Source organism: Corella eumyota, chromosome 4, assembly GCF_963082875.1.
Source record: "Corella eumyota chromosome 4, kaCorEumy4.1, whole genome shotgun sequence".
In the NCBI taxonomy this organism is placed as follows: domain Eukaryota; kingdom Metazoa; phylum Chordata; class Ascidiacea; order Phlebobranchia; family Corellidae; genus Corella; species Corella eumyota.
In genome coordinates, this window is record NC_137493.1 from 11,452,783 (window position 1) to 11,473,801 (window position 21,019).

A 21,019-nucleotide genomic window follows, 5' to 3' on the forward strand; every position below is an offset into this window, starting at 1 on the left:
AAGTTCTAGACTAGGTTGTTGGCCTAAACTGAAAAACCAGTCAACAAATATACTTAAAAATATGAAAATATTTAATTTACATTTAACTTAGTTTATGAAAATTACAAACGTTTAGGTGATAAAGAAGTTTAGGACAGTGTCTCAAGCAAAGACTAACTAAAAAGAATAGTTAAAAATTAATAAATCCAATATTTTGTATTTTACAATGGTATAGCCATTGCTTTTAATTAGTGTACTAAATCTATAGAAAATCGATAACAGTCTAGATTAAAACAGCGTTTGCGTTATCGTCGATATTTAATTCAACGTTAAACAAGATAAAACAAGTACTAATACATCGTAAATTATTCAAGGTTTAGCTTAAAATATTTTTTATAAAAAAACTGGAATTTTGCATAAACCACTATGCAGGCGAAGCAAAATCTAGATTCTCCCCCTCCTTATTCCGCCCAACTTCTCCCAAAAGCCATCAATGCGGTGACAGGGGTATCTCCCATGCCACAACCTGCCCCCTACCCAGTAACAACAAGCCCCGCGGCAAATATGAACATCCCTGTTTTGCAGATCCAGCCTCAGGTAATTTACCAGCAGCCCCAACCTACTCAAACGATTATTTCTGTGGGCGGCGCACTGGGTAGAAATTCTACTGCAACAGTTTGCCCAAACTGTCGTAACTCGGTAAACACCATCACATCGAGAGAACTACATGGCGAGGCTTGGTTATTTTGTATTCTGTTGTGCCTGTGTGGTTGTGAGCTCTGTTGTTGGATACCTTTTGTGATGGACAGTAGTTACACAACAAATCATAATTGCCCTGTGTGTCAGACCCACCTGGGTAGCTTTAACTAAATAGACGAAAGTAAATTAGTTCTATATATAATGTATAATTTAACTTGATTTTTACCAAATTTATTTAAAAATAATTTTGTTAGTAGAAAAAATTAGATTTATACCTTAATAATAAACTTTTTACCGATTAACCGTGGTTTGGTGTTTTTAAATTGTCTTGCAGATATTCTGTTATCGTAAAATACTGATAATTTTTTATTAATTTAGTTTGAACTACTATATTATCAAATAAATTTGCTTATTTTTCTAAACGCCTTGATGTAAATAATAGCTTCAATTGTAATTATTTTTGTATGTAACTAAATCGACAGAATAAATACAATTTTATAGAAATTTTTATTTTTAATAGTTGTTATTATTATTATCATGTGCTACTTCACTATATTACAAAAAATCGGGTTGAAATATTTTGCAACAACAGTATCTAAATTTTTATGGTATTTTAATAAACTTAATTTTGTGGGTCAAAATGCGTCTAACAGTTTCACGTTCAGAATTAGAACTTATAGTTAAAGAGCTGCATTAACATAAAATTACAAATTTATGCATACTGCAAAAAGCTAAACTACTCGTATAAACAAGTTAGAAAAAACAGCAAAAGAAAGGATTCACGATACATTTATGTACAAATATTTTCTGCTCTTGCCATTTACCTTATTAGGCAATGTAGGCTTATGTTATGCTTGTTTATTACAGAAAGGGGTCGATAATGTGCAAATTTACAAAACATGGCGTATTATATTCTAGCGAGCTTTTCCAAGTACAAATTTGCACTGCGGACAGCTATGCGTAACCTCGTAGCTTTCATTCAGCACAAGCGGAATCCAAAAGCAAAGGACCCCACCAATAAGACACAGAACGACCATTCTCCACCATGCCCGGGAAGTAAGATTCGAATCTGTGCGAGTTTCAATTCTGCTGCGACAATTCGGGCATCTAGTTAAAAATGGCTGCTTATTTATCAGTTGTGAGCCTACGATCAGATGTGTCGCGAACTACCACCACGTTTCTAATTGGTTGTTGTTGAGTAACAGGGGCATGTTGCATTTGATTTGAAGGTGGGCTTATAAATGTTTTCGGAATTTGAGGCCGGCCTGTATCTAATTGAGAATAGGGTGGTGGCTGATGAGACATAATCGTTGTTGTTTCTTAAAATCTTAATTTTCAATGAACTAATTTTTTTACAATAATATTATGATTTGAATTTCTCCTAAAGTTAAACAACTTGTGTTTTTTTAAATAAGTCTAACAATGAACTTAACATGTGTTCTATATTTTTTAATCTGTTAACTTAAAAAATCGGTTACTTTAACAATGCAATTTTAAAACATATTCAACAAAAGCTGGGCGTTCTTTCTAACGTTTTATGACTGGCAACTTTTTAGTATGTAAATAAAGTTTTAGACTAGGTTGTTGGCCTAAACTGAAAAACCAGTCAACAAATATACTTAAAAATATGAAAATATTTAATTTACATTTAACTTAGTTTATGAAAATTACAAACGTTTAGGTGATAAAGAAGTTTAGGACAGTGTCTCAAGCAAAGACTAACTAAAAAGAATAGTTAAAAATTAATAAATCCAATATTTTGTATTTTACAATGGTATAGCCATTGCTTTTAATTAGTGTACTAAATCTATAGAAAATCGATAACAGTCTAGATTAAAACAGCGTTTGCGTTATCGTCGATATTTAATTCAACGTTAAACAAGATAAAACAAGTACTAATACATCGTAAATTATTCAAGGTTTAGCTTAAAATATTTTTTATAAATAAACTGGAATTTTGCATAAACCACTATGCAGGCGAAGCAAAATCTAGATTCTCCCCCTCCTTATTCCGCCCAATCTCTCCCAAAAACCACCGATGCAGTGACAGGGGTATCTCCCATGCCACAACCTGCCCCCTACCCAGTAACAACAAGCCCCGCGGCAAATACAAACATCCCTGTTTTGCAGATCCAGCCTCAGGTAATTTACCAGCAGCCCCAACCTACTCAAACGATTATTTCTGTGGGCGGCGCACTGGGTAGAAATTCAACTGCAACAGTTTGCCCAAACTGTCGTAACTCAGTAAACACCATCACATCGAGAGAACTACATGGCGAGGCTTGGTTATTCTGTATTCTGTTGTGCCTGTGTGGTTGTGAGCTCTGTTGTTGGATACCTTTTGTGATGGACAGTAGTTACACAACAAATCATAATTGCCCTGTGTGTCAGACCCACCTGGGTAGCTTTAACTAAATAGACGAAAGTAAATTAGTTCTATATATAATGTATAATTTAACTTGATTTTTACCAAATTTATTTAAAAACAATTTTGTTAGTAGAAAAAATTAGATTTATACCTTAATAATAAACTTTTTACCGATTAACCGTGGTTTGGTGTTTTTAAATTGTCTTGCAGATATTCTGTTATCGTAAAATACTGATAATTTTTTATTAATTTAGTTTGAACTACTATATTATCAAATAAATTTGCTTATTTTTCTAAACGCCTTGATGTAAATAATAGCTTCAATTGTAATTATTTTTGTATGTAACTAAATCGACAGAATAAATACAATTTTATAGAAATTTTTATTTTTAATAGTTGTTATTATTATTATCATGTGCTACTTCACTATATTACAAAAAATCGGGTTGAAATATTTTGCAACAACAGTATTTAAATTTTTATGGTATTTTAATAAACTTAATTTTGTGGGTCAAAATGCGTCTAACAGTTTCACGTTCAGAATTAGAACTTATAGTTAAAGAGCTGCATTAACATAAAATTACAAATTTATGCATACTGCAAAAAGCTAAACTACTCGTATAAACAAGTTAGAAAAAACAGCAAAAGAAAGAATTCACGATACATTTATGTACAAATATTTTCTGCTCTTGCCATTTACCTTATTAGGCAATGTAGGCTTATGTTATGCTTGTTTATTACAGAAAGGGGTCGATAATGTGCAAATTTACAAAACATGGCGTATTATATTCTAGCGAGCTTTTCCAAGTACAAATTTGCACTGCGGACAGCTATGCGTAACCTCGTAGCTTTCATCCAGCACAAGCGGAATCCAAAAGCAAAGGACCCCACCAATAAGACACAGAACGACCATTCTCCACCATGCCCGGGAAGTAAGATTCGAATCAGTGCAAGTTTCAATTCTGCTGCGACAATTCGGGCATCTAGTTAAAAATGGCTGCTTATTTATCAGTTGTGAGCCTACGACCAGATGTGTCGTTGTGTTTCGAACTACCACCACGTTTCTAATTGGTTGTTGTTGAGTGACAGAGGCATGTTGCATTTGATTTGAAGGTGGGCTTATAAATGTTTTCGGAATTTGAGGCCGGCCCGTATCTAATTGAGAATAGGGTGGTGGCTGATGAGACATAATCGTTGTTGTTTCTTGAAAATTTAATTTTCAACGAACTAATTTTTTTACAATAATATTATGATTTGAATTTTTTCTAAAGATGAGACATGGTCATTGTTGTTTCTTAAAATCTTAATTTTCAATGAACTATTTTTTTTACAATAATATTATGATTTGAATTTCTCCTAAAGTTAAACAACTTGTGTTCTTTTAAATAAGTCAAACAATGAACTTAACATGTGTTCTATATTTTTTTAATCTGTTAACTTAAAAAATCGGTTACTTTAACAATGCAAACTTAAGACATATTCAACAAAAGCTGAGCGTCCTTTCTAACGTTTTATGACTGGCAACTTTTTAGTATGTAAATAAAGTTCGAGACTAGCTTGTTGGCCTAAACTGAAAAACCAGTCAACCAGTAAACTGGAACGTTAAGTGCACCCTAAACGATTTTTATTCGTGTTTGTAACAAAATCCACCGTAAAAGTTTTACTTTAAAACACTACCACGGGCAACTAAAGTCTTATAAACACATTTACGTAACAGTTATGATACTTGTTTAACAAAAAATCACACTGACTATTCTTCTAAATAACTGTACAGCGTGATGTATTTAACAATATAGAAATTTAAAAAAATCCATTTAAAGCAATTAGTTTTTTATAAATTTCAATTTATTTAAATCACAAACACCTTTGTTACTTTTAGATAATCAAGCTATGCTTACTTTATCAAAATTTTTAAAAAAGGACAAATAAAAACTTTTAAGTATGTTATATTAGTTTTTTTTTAATTTTACATGTAATAAATTTAATATATCTATCGTTAAAAACGTATAAAACGTATGCTATTTACTCGACTACTGTAAGCTATAAGCATTTAGACATTATTATTTTTGCTAAAATATAGTATTACATAATATAGTAGGATACTAACCAAAAAATTAAAGAAAGGTGTAATGCTGGGCTCAAAAGGGCAAGTAGTGTGACATTCGGTTAAGTGGGATTCGAATCAAAAACTACTGATATGACAAACATGAATTCTGGGCAGATTGTGGTCACCACGTAAAGCTGCTTTCGAAGCGGGACCCAAAAACAAATAAAATAAACGAGCGGGATCCAAAAACAAATAACACAACCGCAAATACGCAAGATTATAATTCTCCATCATGCAACATCTTTAAACTAAAAGTCAGTGTCGGTTGAAATGTATTTGCGACAATGTGAACTTGTTTAACCCGTTTCTTGCATAAGTAGGTGGCTAGTACATTTTTGCGTAGTTAATTTTTTATTATAGTTTTTGTCATTTTTGATTCATTTATTCACACTTAAACACAAAACAAAATTTATTATCATTTATATGCTTGAACTACTTATTTGAAAAATTGGGAATTAAATAAATAAACTTTTTAATAAGTTTGATAAGGTTTTGTTTTAATAAGGTTTTGTACAAATCAAATCAGATAAATTTTAGAAACGTGACTTCATTGAAGTCAAATGTAACGTGAACTGTTATTAATTACTTTTAATTTATCTCAGTCATACGTTAAAAAACTTAAAGGCTTAACTTCTTTATTACGTTATAAACTATTGCTCTTGCCTAATGCCCGTTTAAATATTCGATTTCAATCCAGTGGGCGTATAGAAAACGTGTTCGCACTACACGAAGTCTTCAGTTTGATCCACGTTGCTGTTTTGCCATATACCTTTCAATATGCTAGTAGCACTTACTCTCGCCAAGTCCTTAAAATTTGACAAAAATGTCATAAACGCTTTTAAATTAAGTCGAAATTTAAACTAAGTTTAGGTGACAAATGTTGCCATAGGCCTATGTTTAGAGACTTAGAAATTACCTTATCCATGTAGGATAAAAGAAAATCGTTGTGTTTTGTACTTTTTCAATGATTTTAAATTAACTATTATACTAATTTTAAAGGAATTTGATCACAAATTTAACATTAATGCAATAGGACATTTTACATGTTATAGTTGGAGTAGCTTAGCATGAGTAAAAACAACTGATTTGGGATTTAACAAGTTCAGTAATAACAAAAAACTATTATTAGCGTGATTTATTTAACAATACAAAAGCAATAGCATAAGATTATTATGCAGCAATAGTATTTGTTCAAGTTAACAGCCTTCAAAAATGAAACAATTTGTTAAAAATAATTTAATTTGCGCAGAATGTAAATTTGCAACAATATAGCTATTTGTTTTAAAATTGAACTTAAATAATAAACAAAGCAACGCAAAAAACTTGATGCTAAAACACAAGGTTTTAAAACTCCATTGGCAGTTACGGTAATAAGCATTTAGGCTATTATATTTACAGTACGATGCAAGTGAACTTTGTGACGGTCTAATTTTTACAAAAACTTAAAAAGCTATACAAATTGATGACACATGCTTTGCCATTTAAAAAGATACCTAAGAATTTATAATGCCTTTCCCACGACGACATTGCATTCTGGGCAGTAGTGTGTCACCTCATAGCTGCTGTCCATCACCAGCGGAATCCAAAAGCAAAGCAGGCCGCCAAGAAGACACAACACAGCTATTCTCATACAAGCAACATCTGTTAGCTTTGAATCGGTGTAAGTAACAATATCTCTGCGGCAGTTTGGACATCTTGTTGCAAAGGGTTCCTTGCTTATCAGCTGTGAGCCTATAACGATGTGTGTGTTACCTAAAACCGTCACTGGTGGTTGCTGGTAAATCACCTGCGGCCCAGGCTGATTTGGTAAAGGCTGGGGTATTTCATTTTGTGGTGGGGTCATAAATGTGTCAGGAATCGGCGGTGGAGTTGTTGCAGTTTTTCCACCTTGATCTTCCTTGGCGTACGGAGGCGGAGCTTGTTGCGACATTTTTTCTTATCTTATTTTTTTAACTTTTTTAGGTTTATTAATTATTCTCGATTCTATCAATACAAAAATTTAATTTATTTTGCACATTTTAGTAATCAACATATTTTAACATAGTCTAAACGCAGAAATATGTAGCCTTTTTTTAATTTTTTTTTAATTTACCTCTTTAATAATAAGAAATTGCTAACAATTTTTAATGTTCGTGCTCGGCTATTTTATTTAAAGCTATGTTAAAAAACCGGAAACAATTAATTTAAACTTCAATTTTGACAAATCAAACAAAGGGAAATTCCAAGCACGACTGGCTACATCATGTGACGACATTTAAACTCGTGCTGTTACTTTATAATGATAAATTTATGACGTCAAACGATCTTGTGATAATAAAATTAACTACACTTAAGTATACATCATACATATTAAAGCGAAACCTTTTCCTTTTATTGTTTACTGAAGTAACGAATTAACAATCATTTTTTTATAACCTTATGCATTTAATTAAAATAATCTAAATTTTCTTGTTTCGTTAACTGAAATTTTTCACAGATTTAGATTTTCTTGTTAAACATTCTTCCTTTTTTGCACAAAAACATTTTAAAATATAGCTTACGGCGTGATAAAACCAACAACACAAAAATGTAGATTTAAATGGCTTACGGCAAACAACAATGAGCAGATATGCGCTTTGGTAAATTTGGTATATTACCACACATTTCATTTTTTGTCTGTTTTTCAAGTAAAACGATAGAAATAATTTTAGTATTTGGATTTTATATGTGACTTTTTAATAACTAGGATCATTTATAGTATACGGTCCTACAGAAAATTTTTTACTTTTATACGGTTTTCGACAAACCTTTTTATTTTTTTACAGCTCGTGGAGATGCTCTAACCCTATTTTATAGTTACCCCAACCCTCACTCTATAATTACTAAATAAAAACATACTATTGATTATCATCTTAATAATATATATTTTTTTGGTTACTTTTACGGTTCCAAATTTTAAGGATTAAAAAACTACAAGTAATTTAATAGCCGTTAATTTGCTTTAAAAAATATTTTGCAAATTATGACCATATTATTAGCACGGCAAACATAAGCACAACAAGGCTGCTGAGGTATTTTAGCAAGTCGGCCATCTAGTGTTTGTTATATACCGTTATGTAAAGCAGTTTATTAAATAAACTTTAATTTATTGTCGTTTGCACCTTAGGTTTTTAAGCAATTTTTACATCTAAATCATTATTTTTGTAACCGAAAAAAACAAGGAATAAAGATTAATATATAAAAGACACTAGAAAAATAAGCTGTTAATATGTATATTAGAAATATTTTTAAATACTGGTTGATACAAAAAAAGTTTATTTAAGTTGATTTCCCAATTTGGCAATGACAATTAGAACACAAGTGAATAACTTCGTAACTGCTATCCATAACTAGAGGAATCCACACGCAGAGTAGCCCGCCCAAGCAGCATAAAATACACATCAACCACTTCGCATCATCCTTTAATATTTTGTCGGTAAAAGTAACTACGGTTTGGTAGCAATTTGGACAACGTGTATTAAAGGGTATTCTGCCACACAACTGACTATCTGCAACAAGACGCAGTCGGTTTTGTCGTGTGACGTCACGATTGGTCTGCATACCAATGTTGACATTCTGCTGGGCTGTATTTTTGATAAAAGTCTTCGGAATTTCGGGTTTTGGAACCACAGGCCCATAAGGGATAGGGTGGAATGCTGATTCATCTATAACTTCTGTTGTATAACTACTGGGCTGTACATCTTCTGTCGGAGATATTGTGCCATCAGCCATATTCTTAAAGTGTACAAATCAATATAAATCTATTAAACCTAAACGTACCTTTAAAGTATTACATTTATTACAAAAAAACTTTAAAATAACTACTAAAGTTTATCTTTTAACAAAAGGTAGCTTATTCATGATCCCACGCTGTAAATAATCAACTTTCTTTATAAAATACATGCTTGTGTATGAGCGACCACTGCTTAACTGTACCTAATATTCATGGATAAACAAGACAGCCAAATATATTTAACCCACTCATGCTTAATCCATGATATATAATAACACTAATAATTATAAAGTGTATGTCTAATGAATCCTATGTCTCCTATAAACAGCTAATACAAATAACTTATGTATTTAAATATGGTAATAGTATTGATTGGGAAACCTTCTTTAATAAGCTCTATTATTTTTCTTAAACGTTTTAGTTAGTTAAGTCATTCCGAAACAGTGACCAACAGAATTGGAAACTCATCTTTTTTATGATACAACTACCTTTATTTTCGGTTAATGGCATGAAAAAATAAATTACGTTTCTGGTTGAGCTATTTTCGTTACACCATACACAGCTTGTATGTAAATTTTGTTGGGTTCCATCACGGTTAAGTTTTAGTTTTAAACGCGTATTAAAATGTACACGTGACTATAGTTTTGGGATATATAGTAGACATATTGTTGCTGAACAGACTTATTTTTTTTGCGATAAAATATTACTGTGAGAAATTAAGTTCTAGTTACCGCACAACTGACTACCCACGATAAAACGCAGTGGGTTCTGTGAGGTGACGTCACGAGTATTTAGCATACTAAACTTACCATCCTGATGACTTGTATCGTTAGTAAAAGTTTTAGGAATTTGCACATTTTACAGTTCTTACTTTATTTAGTTAATTTAACAACCTTAAAATAAATTTTCAAATTATAACGTCTGATTGTGTATCACTTTTATTAAAGACATTTCATATATTCGAAAACAAAATTATGGTTTATTTACACATGCAACGTTATATTTGGTAAATTTTCTACAAGATTTTGACATGTAATTAAATAATCTTATACATGTCTTTGTTAAGCATAAAATTCATAAAATGGACACGGTGGTTGAATTATAAAATATAAAAAAGCAATAGATTACATGTTTATAGCGTTAGGCATGTAATATAGTACAACAGTTGAATACATTTTAAAAGCATTTTAAGAACTAATTGATAAAATGTCAAAATAATTTGTTTAAGTTGATTCTCCAACTCGGCAATGACAATTAGAACACAAGTGAATAACTTTGTAACTGCTATCCATAACTAGAGGAATCCACACGCAAAGTAGCCCGCCCAAGCAGCACAAAATACACATCAACCACTTTGCATCATCTTTTAAAACTCTGTCTGTATAAGTAACTCCGTTTTGGTAGCAATTAGGACAGCTTGTATTGAAAGGAACTCGGCGACACAACTGACCACGTACAACAACAAAACGACGTGGGTTTTGTATCGTGGCGTCACGGTTGATTAGCAAACCGACATTCTGTTGGTTGGTTTTGTATTGTGACGTCACTATTACACGGCGTGGGTTTTGTATCGTGACGTCATGGTTGTTTAACAAACTAACATTCTGTTGGTTCGTATTCGTAGTCGAAGTGCACGGAACTTTAGATTTACCTACCACAGGGCCATAAGGTATAGGGTAAAAAGCTGATTCATCTACGCTATTTGCTGTATAAGGAGGAGGCTGTGTATCTAGTTTTGAAGGTTTAGGGTAATCGGCCATATTTTTTTACGTGAACAAATCAATAAAAAACTATAAAACCTATTTCTTTTCGTGATAATTTTTTTATAACATCGATATAAATAACTACAGAATTTAAAATTATAAAAAAGTTTCCCTTTGAAACGCAAGCTTGGGTATAAGCGAGCAATACTGATTTGTTGAGACAGACAAATATCTTTAACCAACACTTGACCTATATCAAAGAATTCTAACTATTTGCAAAAAACTTTTATAATGTAAGAGGCGTACAACTACTTTTGTTAATCTGATTCTTTATACAAAACACTGTGATATTGTTTTCCCAAATTAACATTTTTTCATTTTTTGCGTTTCTCTATAGCCTATAGTTAATTATTATCTATTTACATTATAGTCGTATAAATTTACAGAAAATCATAAAAAAAATCCGTCTTAAGGGGTAATAAAATTTGTTTTATTCCTACTAAATTGTAACACACTTTTTCCTAAATGTATCCAAATATATATTACGCCTAATTTTAAATGATTAAAATTGATTTTTGATTTTTTTTAACAAACAAGCTTTAAAATACAAAAAAAAAAAAATTAATTTTTAATTTTTTTTAATTTGCAAGGAAATTCGATTTAAACTCATGTATGGATAAAAGCAACCGCAGCTAACTAAGCAACAAGAAAATAACTTATTTGATTAAGTTATGTGACGTCATATATGGCTTAAAATTATTTTTTACACTAAAATTAAATTGTTCATTGACAAAAGCACAAAACTAATTGTTTTTCTTGTAAATTATTTAATGTCAGCGCCATTTAACGTTTCCGCATATTATCGAATGGTTATGATCTTCAGTTATTGCATATTTGCTAATTTTATTATAAAATATAACGAGGAAAATGAATAAAAACATAATTTTGAGTTCTATATTTATAAAATAAACATGCAAATATGTAGAAATTCAATATTATGTTGCTTTAATAACCTAAAAGTCATTTAAAGTTTTAGCTCCGTCTTGAAATCGCATTAGGTAGGGCTTCAGAAAGATTAGGCTAGAAAATCAGACTCAGAGTTTCCAATTATTTTATATAGAGCATACAGAAATCAGAAAGATTAAATATAAAAATTAATAAAAACGCTTTGTAAGGAGTTTAAAATTTAGATAAATGATTGCTTATGCATTTGTTTTAATTTACTACGCTACGTGAATGTATACGATAGAAAAAATTATTAATAACTGCTTACATTATTATTAAGGATAAGCCGGTATGTTTATAGGTAACTTCAATAAGTAGCTTAAACAAGTGAATACGTGAATAAAATGTTAATAAACTTTTGGGAAAAACTTTTAATCCAACTTAGTCTCCCGTTGACTAATGCAGTCTAAAATAAAAAATAAAATAAATGGAAAACAATCTGATGATAAACATAAGTTATTTTAAACCAAGCGTTAGGGGTAAAGACACTGGAACTTATTTATAATAATAATAAAAATAACATTAATAACGATGAGGATATGTTTCGAAATTAAATATTTTACACCATAATAAATATAATGACAATAAAAATGTTATAACTATAAAAATTTATTTTTTAAATAAATTATTTTTCTCGTGTCTATGATCTCACGCTATGCAGTTAACTTTACTAAGAAATTAAAAGCTTGTGCATAGACGAACAATACTTATTTGTGTATAATAATCGTGAATCAGGACATACAAATATATTTACCCTACACTCAACCTATGATAAATAATGATAAGAATGATTTAAATGCTATTGATCATAATTACTTTTTATGGAGTACTTGCACATTAATTGGTTACAAATCACCTTTATTTTGCTAACGACGCTTTAACACTTTTGTTGGTCTGATTAGAATATAACACTGTGACATTGTTCTTAGAATAAAACGCTGTGATATTGTTTGCCCAAATTAACATTTTTTCAATTTTTTGCCTTCCTCTATATAGTTTTATCATTTTGTTACATAGTTTGACTTACCTTATAATCGTATAAATTTATACAATATCATAAAAAAATCTTCTTAAGGTTTGTCAAAAAAAAATCAGACAAATTTTTGTTTATTGATAAAATGTTTTTTTTTTGTGATTTTTGATAGTTCTTTAAAAATTAAAAAAAAAAGTGTAGCCAATTAATTGACATGATTTTAACGTAGGCTGTATGCAAAACAAAATTAATACCTGAACAAGTAATTCATTATATCACAACAGTATGTAGCCGTCACGTGCCTTCCGACCGACCATACCAACTTATGATTCAATTATAATGATTCGTTTGTTTTTAATTTCTTACATTTTAAATGCTATATAACTGTTGTGATAATCTAAATCAATGTAACTTGAAAGTATAGGGTCCACAGTTCTTCAAAACTGGAGAATAAGTTAAATAGTATAATAAGAAATACTTTAAAATTAAAATAATTTGGTTTAAAAAAATTTAAAACATTTATAAAAATGGTTTTAATGTTTAATTAACTTCAAGCAATATAAAACTTTTATTATATTTAGATAAGTACGAAAAATCACATTTTACATTTAAATAAAGCAAAGTTTAAATCAAACGCAAAGTAAGAGCTAAAAATGTCAACAGTGCAAATCCAACAACAACCCGCTATAATGCAAGGAGGAGAGCAACAACCAATGCCACCTCCACTACCAGGGGCACAGTTCCAACAACAGCCATACGCTGCACAACAACAATACATGCAAGGTCCGCCAGGCCAAGGAGTTTTTGCTCCAGTTAAAATTGACCCAAAGCTCTTAACAAACAAGCCGGTTCAGTTAATTTGCCCGGTTTGTTTTCAAGATGTTGTGACAAAAACCAGCAGAAGCCTTAATGGGTCGGGCTGGACTACAATAGCAATAATCTCAACGGTATGTATAGCTTTGGCGTGGCTTCCGCTAGTCATTCCTTCGTCTTACAAAACCAAGCATGTCTGTCCTAACTGCAAGAGCAAGCTGGGCAAATTTAATAATTTTTAAATTTACAAATCAAAATAAACTACTTTAAAAAAGTTGGGTAAATAAATTGCCTATTAATTTAACTAATTAAAATTGTATACTCTTATTATGTAACCAATGGTTACTTTTTGTTTAAACGAGTTTATACTTTGTAAATAAAATAAAAATAAAATCTAAAACAAGTTTACTATTTAGTCTAATAGCATAAAAAAGATTTACTAATAGCATAAAAAAGATTTAATAGGCTTAATTTACAAATCTATTTAGTTGTTAATAATTTTTTTAGGAATATATATAGCACCAAATTTTAGTGTGAACTTGGATGCATTAACTAATTAAATAAAACAATATTACATATTTTCCCATCTTGTTACCGATAGTAACGGAAATCGGTTTAACACAATAGAGGTTAGAATGCTCTCTTAGAGTAAACATTATACGTTCTAATAAAAGTTTCAAAGGCCATGGGATGACTGTTCAAAAATGGATGCGTTATCCGAATGAATAGTAATAAGTTAATCATTAAAGCATAACATATTACGATTAATTTGACCCCTAGTAATAAAAAACGATGATTTATTTAATGATTAAGTGAGCTTTAGCCAAACCTGGCACGTATTTAAAATATTGATTTGTTACGATGTGCGTGTCTTTCGTTTTAAAAATCATCGCGAATCCAGTTTACAAAATGTTAAAGTTAGAAAGGTCAATGGCTTTGCTAAGGGTTAAAGGCCTGTTCACACGACAAGGTAACGTTACGTTACGTTGCGTTGCGTACGCCGTGTAAACGGGTATTTATGCTTGAACTTTCACACAACACCTAACGTCAGAATTTTATCAATACAATAGTAAAATATATTTAAATATTATTTACACATTATTTTTGTTTTTTTTGTAAATTTACACATAAGTTTTGAATATATAATCATTAAACACTAAAAACTTTATTTTAAATGGCAACAGTGGGGTTGTAATTTTTTGGTTTGGAAACTCTGGAATGATAAAAATAGATTTATAAGAATTATTGATTTAAAAACACAAAAAAATAATAAATAACTAGCAAACTATATAGGGCAACCGACGATGAGTTTGGGGCAAATGATTAAAAAATATACAGTAATAGGTAAGTTTAACGCAGTATAGCAATTTACGTCTAATTTGTTTAATAATTAGAGTTTTATCCAAAATTAACATTTATATAATACGGTTACATTTAGCAGTTTAGTACGTTCAGACGTTATTATTTTTTGTAGGTCAGTAGGTACACCAATTAAATGCCAGAAAACTTTACCATGGTATTTTTTGTTTTACAGTAGGAATTTTGCGTTGTATAGTAGTCAACTTTTGCTAACGTTGAGATTTTAAACAGTAATTTATAAATATACTTAAAATTAAAATAATTAACTCTTGTATAAGCTATTAAATAAAGACTTTAACAATTACTAAATTAAGCTAAATGCAAGCATTTAAATTTGCTATCGGTAGCTTTATAAAAAATTAGGAGGTATAACTACCCCACAACTGTCTTTGTAAATCCCATCTTTAGTTATTATTTTAACTAAAATATTTGCAGAGTCAAAATATTTAGTTTTTAAAAATAAAATAATAATGTCCTCCGATGAAGGACTTTCTGTTTTTCCAGCAAATGTTCATAATCCTGTTCTTTCTACATCCCCTCGTAACATAAAAGAACAAAATATTATTAGTCCAACACAGCCTGCCAACATAGTGCAGCATGTTCCATGTTCAAGTGGCACTCATGTTGGATCCCCGGGTATCCTTGAGAAGACATATGCATCACTAAATATATCACCATCCAAAACTAACGATCGGCTGTGCACATTAAACCAGAATAAATATGTTAAACTAAATGTTGGTGGTTCTTTACACTACACCACTATGGGTACTTTAACAAAAGAGGATAATATGCTCAGGGCAATGTTTAGTGGGAGAATGGTTGTACTTACTGATAGTGAGGGTTGGATTTTGATTGATCGCTGTGGAAAACATTTTACAGCAATTTTAAATTATTTAAGAGATGGGTCGATTACTCTTCCTGATAATCGGCATGAGATTGCAGAGTTATTAGCAGAAGCAAAGTATTATCTTGTACAGGGTTTGGTTGCACAATGCGAGGCTTCTCTGCTTCGTAAAAATGCAGAAGCTGATCCTTGTTGTCGTGTTCCAATAATCACTTCTCCAAAAGAAGAAGAAGAGCTTGTACAGAAGTCAAACCGACCGATAGTAAAGTTTATGTACAACCGAGGCAACAATAAGTACTCCTACACAAACTCTTCTGATGACAACATGCTGAAAAATATCGAACTGTTCGATAAACTCTCCTTGCGGTTTAACGGCCGCATTCTTTTCATGAAAGACATTCTCGGAGACGAAATATGTGTATGGTCCTACTATGGCCACCAACGCAAAGTTGCCGAAATCTGTTGTACATCAATTGTGTATGCCACTGAAAAAAAACAAACTAAAGTTGAGTTCCCGGAAGCAAGGATTTACGAAGAGACACTTAATATTTTGTTGTATGAACAAGGTCGACCAAATTCTGGCCCTGTTGTGGCTTACATGGAGAACAATGCTGATATTTCAAGATTAAGTCACAATTGCCAGAGTGATGATGATCTGGAAGAAGCCTCACGTCCACACCGAGTTCGAAGAATTCATGTCAATAGCAACCGACCTACCTAAAATTGCTCTAAACAACTTCCTATTCGTTGCACATTAATGTTTGTTTTTTTTTCACTAAAAAAAGTTAATTTTTAAGAACTACTGGTAAACTATATGTGTGTTGCAAGTATGCACTGCACCAAACATTACCATTATACAAAGCAAGCTTTTCAGCTAAAAATACTTTTAGAAACAGCTGGATTATTTTACTGGTGTTGTATGAAAGAAGTTATAATTAGGTATAGTGAAATTAATATGATTTTTACAATTAAGGTACTTACAATTAATGCCAATGTGACACAATACATTTCACAACACAAGCACTTATTAACCACCACAAAACTAACACTGTTTGTTTTTTTGACATATTGTAGTATTTAATTAATAAATACAACACATATATATACATTTTTTTAATTTTTGTATTGATAAATTGTTGCATAGATTTGTAAGTAATGCACTAATAATGCAAAATATAATTTACTCTACAGATATTGTTAGACATTCCTTTATGTTAAGATTAAATCACATTTTAAGATGATTGTGCAATTAAAGTGATAATTTAAATTCCTTTAAATTGTAATAAAAAATTAAATATGATTGCATATAGATTCAAGACAACATTCAGTTAATTATTTTTTATTTATATTTTATTAGGGTTACAATAAATTTTAAAATGCAAACTATTTAATTTTAAAAGGTATTTTATTAAACTAAATTTAGGAAAAATATTTAAAGTTTGTTCCACTTCCAAGGTGGCATGTTGTTATGGCTTGGTATTTGTAGATTGTGGTTGTATAAACTTTGTGCACCATCCACTTTAACACTCTCACCTGTGATGTAAAGTTGTTCTTTCGTTATTAAAAATCTATTTACATTTACTCTTATTGTTAATAGTTAAAAATCACATGGAAAATAGCAATCTAAGAAAGTTATAATAATTATAACTTTAGCTTTTACTTGAGCAAATAAAAAATATTTTATTATTTAAAGTTAAATTTACCAGTCATAAAAGATGCAGCTGGAGAGAGAATAAAACAAACCATCCCTGAAACCTCCTCAGGACTTCCCAATCTTCCCGATGGTTGGACTTTAACAGCTTCCTTGAAAACATCTTGACTGTAATTTGCAGCTGCTGTGGGTGAATAAATCGTGCCTGGGGCAACAGAGTTAATTCTTACCCCACTTTGGGCCCACTCGAGAGCCAAGGTTTTGGTTAAATTATCCACAGCAGCCCTTGCAGCTCCGGTGTGTGACATCATGGGAAATCCCCTCCACATATCAGCTATTATGTTTACAATTACACCACCATTTTCCCCCATCCACTCTTTGTAAGCATGTTGACAGCAATAAAATGTTCCTGTTAGGTTAGTTTCGATAACTGCATGCCAACCCTTTGGTGATATATTCTCAGCAGGACTTGGAAACTGTCCTCCACCGTTATTCACCAAAAAATCAAGTTTGCCGAATTTCTTTACAGTGCTTTCGAATAAGCTTTGAACTTCTGGTTCTTTGCGAATATTGCAACGAATTGCTTCAACCCTTCCTTTAACCAAAGGGTTATTATTCATGTTTGCAGCAGCATTGGCAATCTTTTCTTCATTTCTTGATGCAATCACAACGTCGCATCCCAAATGAGCTAGCTCATGGGCAATAGCGGATCCAATGCCAGTGGCACCACCAGTGACAATAGCCACTTTTCCAACAAATAAGTCGGGTTTAAGAACACTACTTATACTTTTATACATCTAAATTCATTTTAAACAAAACATGTTCATTTTTTTATAAACAAAAAGAAGACACGTTGGTATTGAACAGAATTGCTATAGTTACTACTAATTATAAAGCAAATATGAACACATTTTAGTTGTGGTATTTACAACTTGCATAGTTCAACAGTTAACACTGATAATGTAAAATATAATATATATTTTTTAACATTACTTTGATCACAAAAAAGTAACATTTTTAGATGTTTGTTTAATGTACGAAATACCTCAAAGTTTTTTTTTATATGTGATGGGTAAATAAATAAGATTGCACATGTGTAAGACAAGGTTTCATAAGTTATCACTTATATTTTTTTAGCAATCACATAAAAGTTCAAATGCCAACTATATATTTTTATATTATTATCATAACAAATTGTACAAATTTTTTGTGGCTTGGAGTAGTGACTTAAAGACTTGATTCAACTACATGAGGCCATAAGTTTAATCCCCACTGCTTCCATGCTATAACGCCCTTAAAGGTCCTATAAAGGTTATAAACTAATGCTAAGCCAAATGGAATTGCCAGGTTGATTATAATAACATTTTCTCAAACTGCCAAAGGCAACTTGAAGCTTGGCCAGGATAACAAAAGTAACTTTATGTTTAGGCATTGAAGTCAGTCTTATAATGTATTAAATAAATATATAAAAAAAATCAATAAATAAAAGAAAATAAATATTTAGAGTTTATTCCATTTCCAAGGTGGCATCTTGTTATGGCTAGGTATTTGTAGTAATAAGCGGTTATATAAACTTTGTGCACCATCCACTTTAACACTCTCACCTGTAAAGTCAAGTTGTTTTTCAGTTATTAAAAATTGTTTTTTTGGCCTAACTTATTTTTTTTGTTACTAAAAAAGATCATATGAAAAACAAGACTATCATTTTTATGCTCAAGTTAGACTAAAAGGCCCTTTACAAATTTAAGAAAATCTTTACCTTAATTTGTGTTTTTATGAGCATGCTATTAACTTTATATGTTATCTAGTGTAACTTTAGTTTGGGGGTTAGTAAAAAATAGGTATATTTTCACTTACCGGTCATGAAAGATGCAGCTGGGGAGAGTATAAAACAAACCATCCCTGAAACTTCCTCGGGAGTTCCTAATCTTCCTGATGGTTGAACTTTAACAGATTTACCAAAAACATTTTTTTTATAATTTGCAGCTGCGGTGGGCGAATAAATCGTGCCAGGGGCAACAGAGTTAATTCTTACCCCATTTTGAGCCCACTCAAGAGCCAAGGTTTTGGTTAAATTTTCAACACCAGCTCTTGCAGCTCCGGTGTGTGACATCATGGGGACTCCCCTCCACATATCAGCTATTATGTTTACTATTACACCACCATTTTCCCCCATCCACTCTTTGTAAGCATGTTGACAGCAATAAAATGTTCCTGTTAGGTTAGTTTCGATAACTGCATGCCAACCCTTTGGTGATATATTCTCAGCAGGACTTGGAAACTGTCCTCCACCGTTATTCACCAAAAAATCAAGTTTACCGAACTTTTTAACAGTGATTTTAAATAAGCTTTGCACTTCTGGTTCTTTGCGAATATTGCAACGAATTGCCTCAACCCTTCCTTTAACCAAAGGGTTATTATTCATGTTTGCAGCAGCATTGGCAATCTTTTCTTCATTTCTTGATGCAATCACAACGTCACATCCCAAATGAGCTAGCTCATGGGCAATAGCGGATCCAATGCCAGTGGCACCACCAGTGACAATAGCCACTTTTCCAACAAATAAGTCGGGTTTAAAAACACTACTTATACTTTTATACATCTGAATTTATTTTAAATGTAACATATTTATAAATTATAAACAAAAAAGTGAAAGTTTAGAGATCAAAACCATAGGTTTATATTTTTGAAGAAAACAACTACAAAGCATCAACATTTTAAAAAAGTGTGGTAATAAAATATTAGCAAATTAAATGTAACCATACTTAAGATTTAATACATATTGCTTAAATTGAACAGAATACAGTTTAGTGGTATAAGGTGAATGCCATGAGCAATATAAGGTCTATTTGCAATATAAAAAAAGTATGGCCACATTCTAGCAAATTTATATTTTACATTTTAAAAGTTTACTAGTTCGTTGGTTTAGTTCTAATGCTCTGCTCTAGCTTTTCCAATTGTTCGTCTGATACGCGATCCATTTCATCTTGTATTTCTTCCACCCCTGTTACTTCTGGAACATAAAACTTCAGCATGTTTTCGATTCCGTTTTTTAGCGTCACGCTAGAGCTCGGACAGTTACTACATGAACCCTGAAGTTTAAGCTTAACAACTCCTGTTTTTTCGTCAAATCCTTTATATATAATATCCCCTCCATCCTCCATGACAGTTGGCCTGATTCTGGTGTCTAAGAGCTCCTTCACCATGGCAACCACTTCGTCATCATCTTCATGGATCATTGTGTCCTCTGAAGGTTGTTCGTCCGTGACCACTGGCATGTTGCCAGCCATAAAAAAATCAGTGACGACTTCGTAAACTTCTGGTTTTATTATTTTCCATTGTACGCTCTCGTCGAGTCTTGTAATTGTAAGAAAGTCTGGCCCGAAAAACACTGACTTTACGCCTTCTATCCTAAACAACAATTTTGCAAGGGGTGACTTTGCTGAAGTAGTCCAGTCGGGAAAATCTAAGGTTCCGCTTTGAAGAACTTGAACCCCAGGTACAAACTTTAAACTGTGGGGATTTGGGGTTTCAAAAGTTTGAATAAACATGTTTCTTGTGGGTATTTTAAAAGCTTTAGGACTTAAATTTAATGTTTTTACTAGCAAGGGGTTTCTTCTCATAGATTTTAAATTACATTGTTGGCTTGTAGAAAGTTGTGCCTTGTTTAGTGGAGTTATGTTTTTTAATCCTACACACCGTGCACTTAACAACATTCTCCATATAGTACATTTACATAATGCCATGCTTATAGTTTACCTAAATCT

The 21,019-nt window shown here is 31.4% G+C and overlaps 8 protein-coding genes across 8 annotated transcripts; 3 read left to right on the forward strand and 5 right to left on the reverse strand.

The window, feature by feature from the left end:
* The first annotated feature begins 2,649 nt into the window (after positions 1–2,649).
* LOC145750832 (lipopolysaccharide-induced tumor necrosis factor-alpha factor homolog) lies at positions 2,650–3,093 on the forward strand. The gene has a single exon (XM_082566906.1). The coding sequence runs from the start codon at positions 2,650–2,652 to the stop codon at positions 3,091–3,093; it is 444 nt and encodes a 147-aa protein (XP_082423032.1).
* A 743-nt stretch (positions 3,094–3,836) lies between these two features.
* On the reverse strand, positions 3,837–4,235 carry LOC145750833 (lipopolysaccharide-induced tumor necrosis factor-alpha factor-like). Its single transcript, XM_082566907.1, has one exon. It carries the CDS (start codon positions 4,233–4,235, stop codon positions 3,837–3,839), a length of 399 nt encoding a protein of 132 aa, XP_082423033.1.
* A 2,038-nt stretch (positions 4,236–6,273) lies between these two features.
* Positions 6,274–7,191, reverse strand: LOC145751016 (lipopolysaccharide-induced tumor necrosis factor-alpha factor homolog). Its single transcript, XM_082567085.1, has one exon. The coding sequence runs from the start codon at positions 7,081–7,083 to the stop codon at positions 6,655–6,657; it is 429 nt and encodes a 142-aa protein (XP_082423211.1). The 5' UTR covers positions 7,084–7,191; the 3' UTR covers positions 6,274–6,654.
* A 6,047-nt stretch (positions 7,192–13,238) lies between these two features.
* On the forward strand, positions 13,239–13,640 carry LOC145750834 (lipopolysaccharide-induced tumor necrosis factor-alpha factor homolog). Its single transcript, XM_082566908.1, has one exon. It carries the CDS (start codon positions 13,239–13,241, stop codon positions 13,638–13,640), a length of 402 nt encoding a protein of 133 aa, XP_082423034.1.
* A 1,015-nt stretch (positions 13,641–14,655) lies between these two features.
* Positions 14,656–17,193, forward strand: LOC145749484 (BTB/POZ domain-containing adapter for CUL3-mediated RhoA degradation protein 3-like). Its single transcript, XM_082565261.1, has one exon. It carries the CDS (start codon positions 15,228–15,230, stop codon positions 16,320–16,322), a length of 1,095 nt encoding a protein of 364 aa, XP_082421387.1. The 5' UTR covers positions 14,656–15,227; the 3' UTR covers positions 16,323–17,193.
* Positions 16,717–18,057, reverse strand: LOC145749486 (peroxisomal trans-2-enoyl-CoA reductase-like). The gene is made up of 2 exons (XM_082565263.1): positions 17,305–18,057; positions 16,717–17,134 (listed from the first exon to the last, which is right to left on the reverse strand). The coding sequence occupies exons 1-2, from the start codon at positions 18,047–18,049 to the stop codon at positions 17,034–17,036; spliced, it is 846 nt and encodes a 281-aa protein (XP_082421389.1). The 5' UTR covers positions 18,050–18,057; the 3' UTR covers positions 16,717–17,033.
* A 668-nt stretch (positions 18,058–18,725) lies between these two features.
* Positions 18,726–19,854, reverse strand: LOC145749485 (peroxisomal trans-2-enoyl-CoA reductase-like). The gene is made up of 2 exons (XM_082565262.1): positions 19,110–19,854; positions 18,726–18,856 (listed from the first exon to the last, which is right to left on the reverse strand). Exons 1-2 carry the CDS (start codon positions 19,852–19,854, stop codon positions 18,753–18,755), a joined length of 849 nt encoding a protein of 282 aa, XP_082421388.1. The 3' UTR covers positions 18,726–18,752.
* Positions 19,855–19,917: 63 nt separating this feature from the next.
* Positions 19,918–21,019, reverse strand: LOC145749487 (NFU1 iron-sulfur cluster scaffold homolog, mitochondrial-like). Its single transcript, XM_082565264.1, has one exon. It carries the CDS (start codon positions 20,996–20,998, stop codon positions 20,165–20,167), a length of 834 nt encoding a protein of 277 aa, XP_082421390.1. The 5' UTR covers positions 20,999–21,019; the 3' UTR covers positions 19,918–20,164.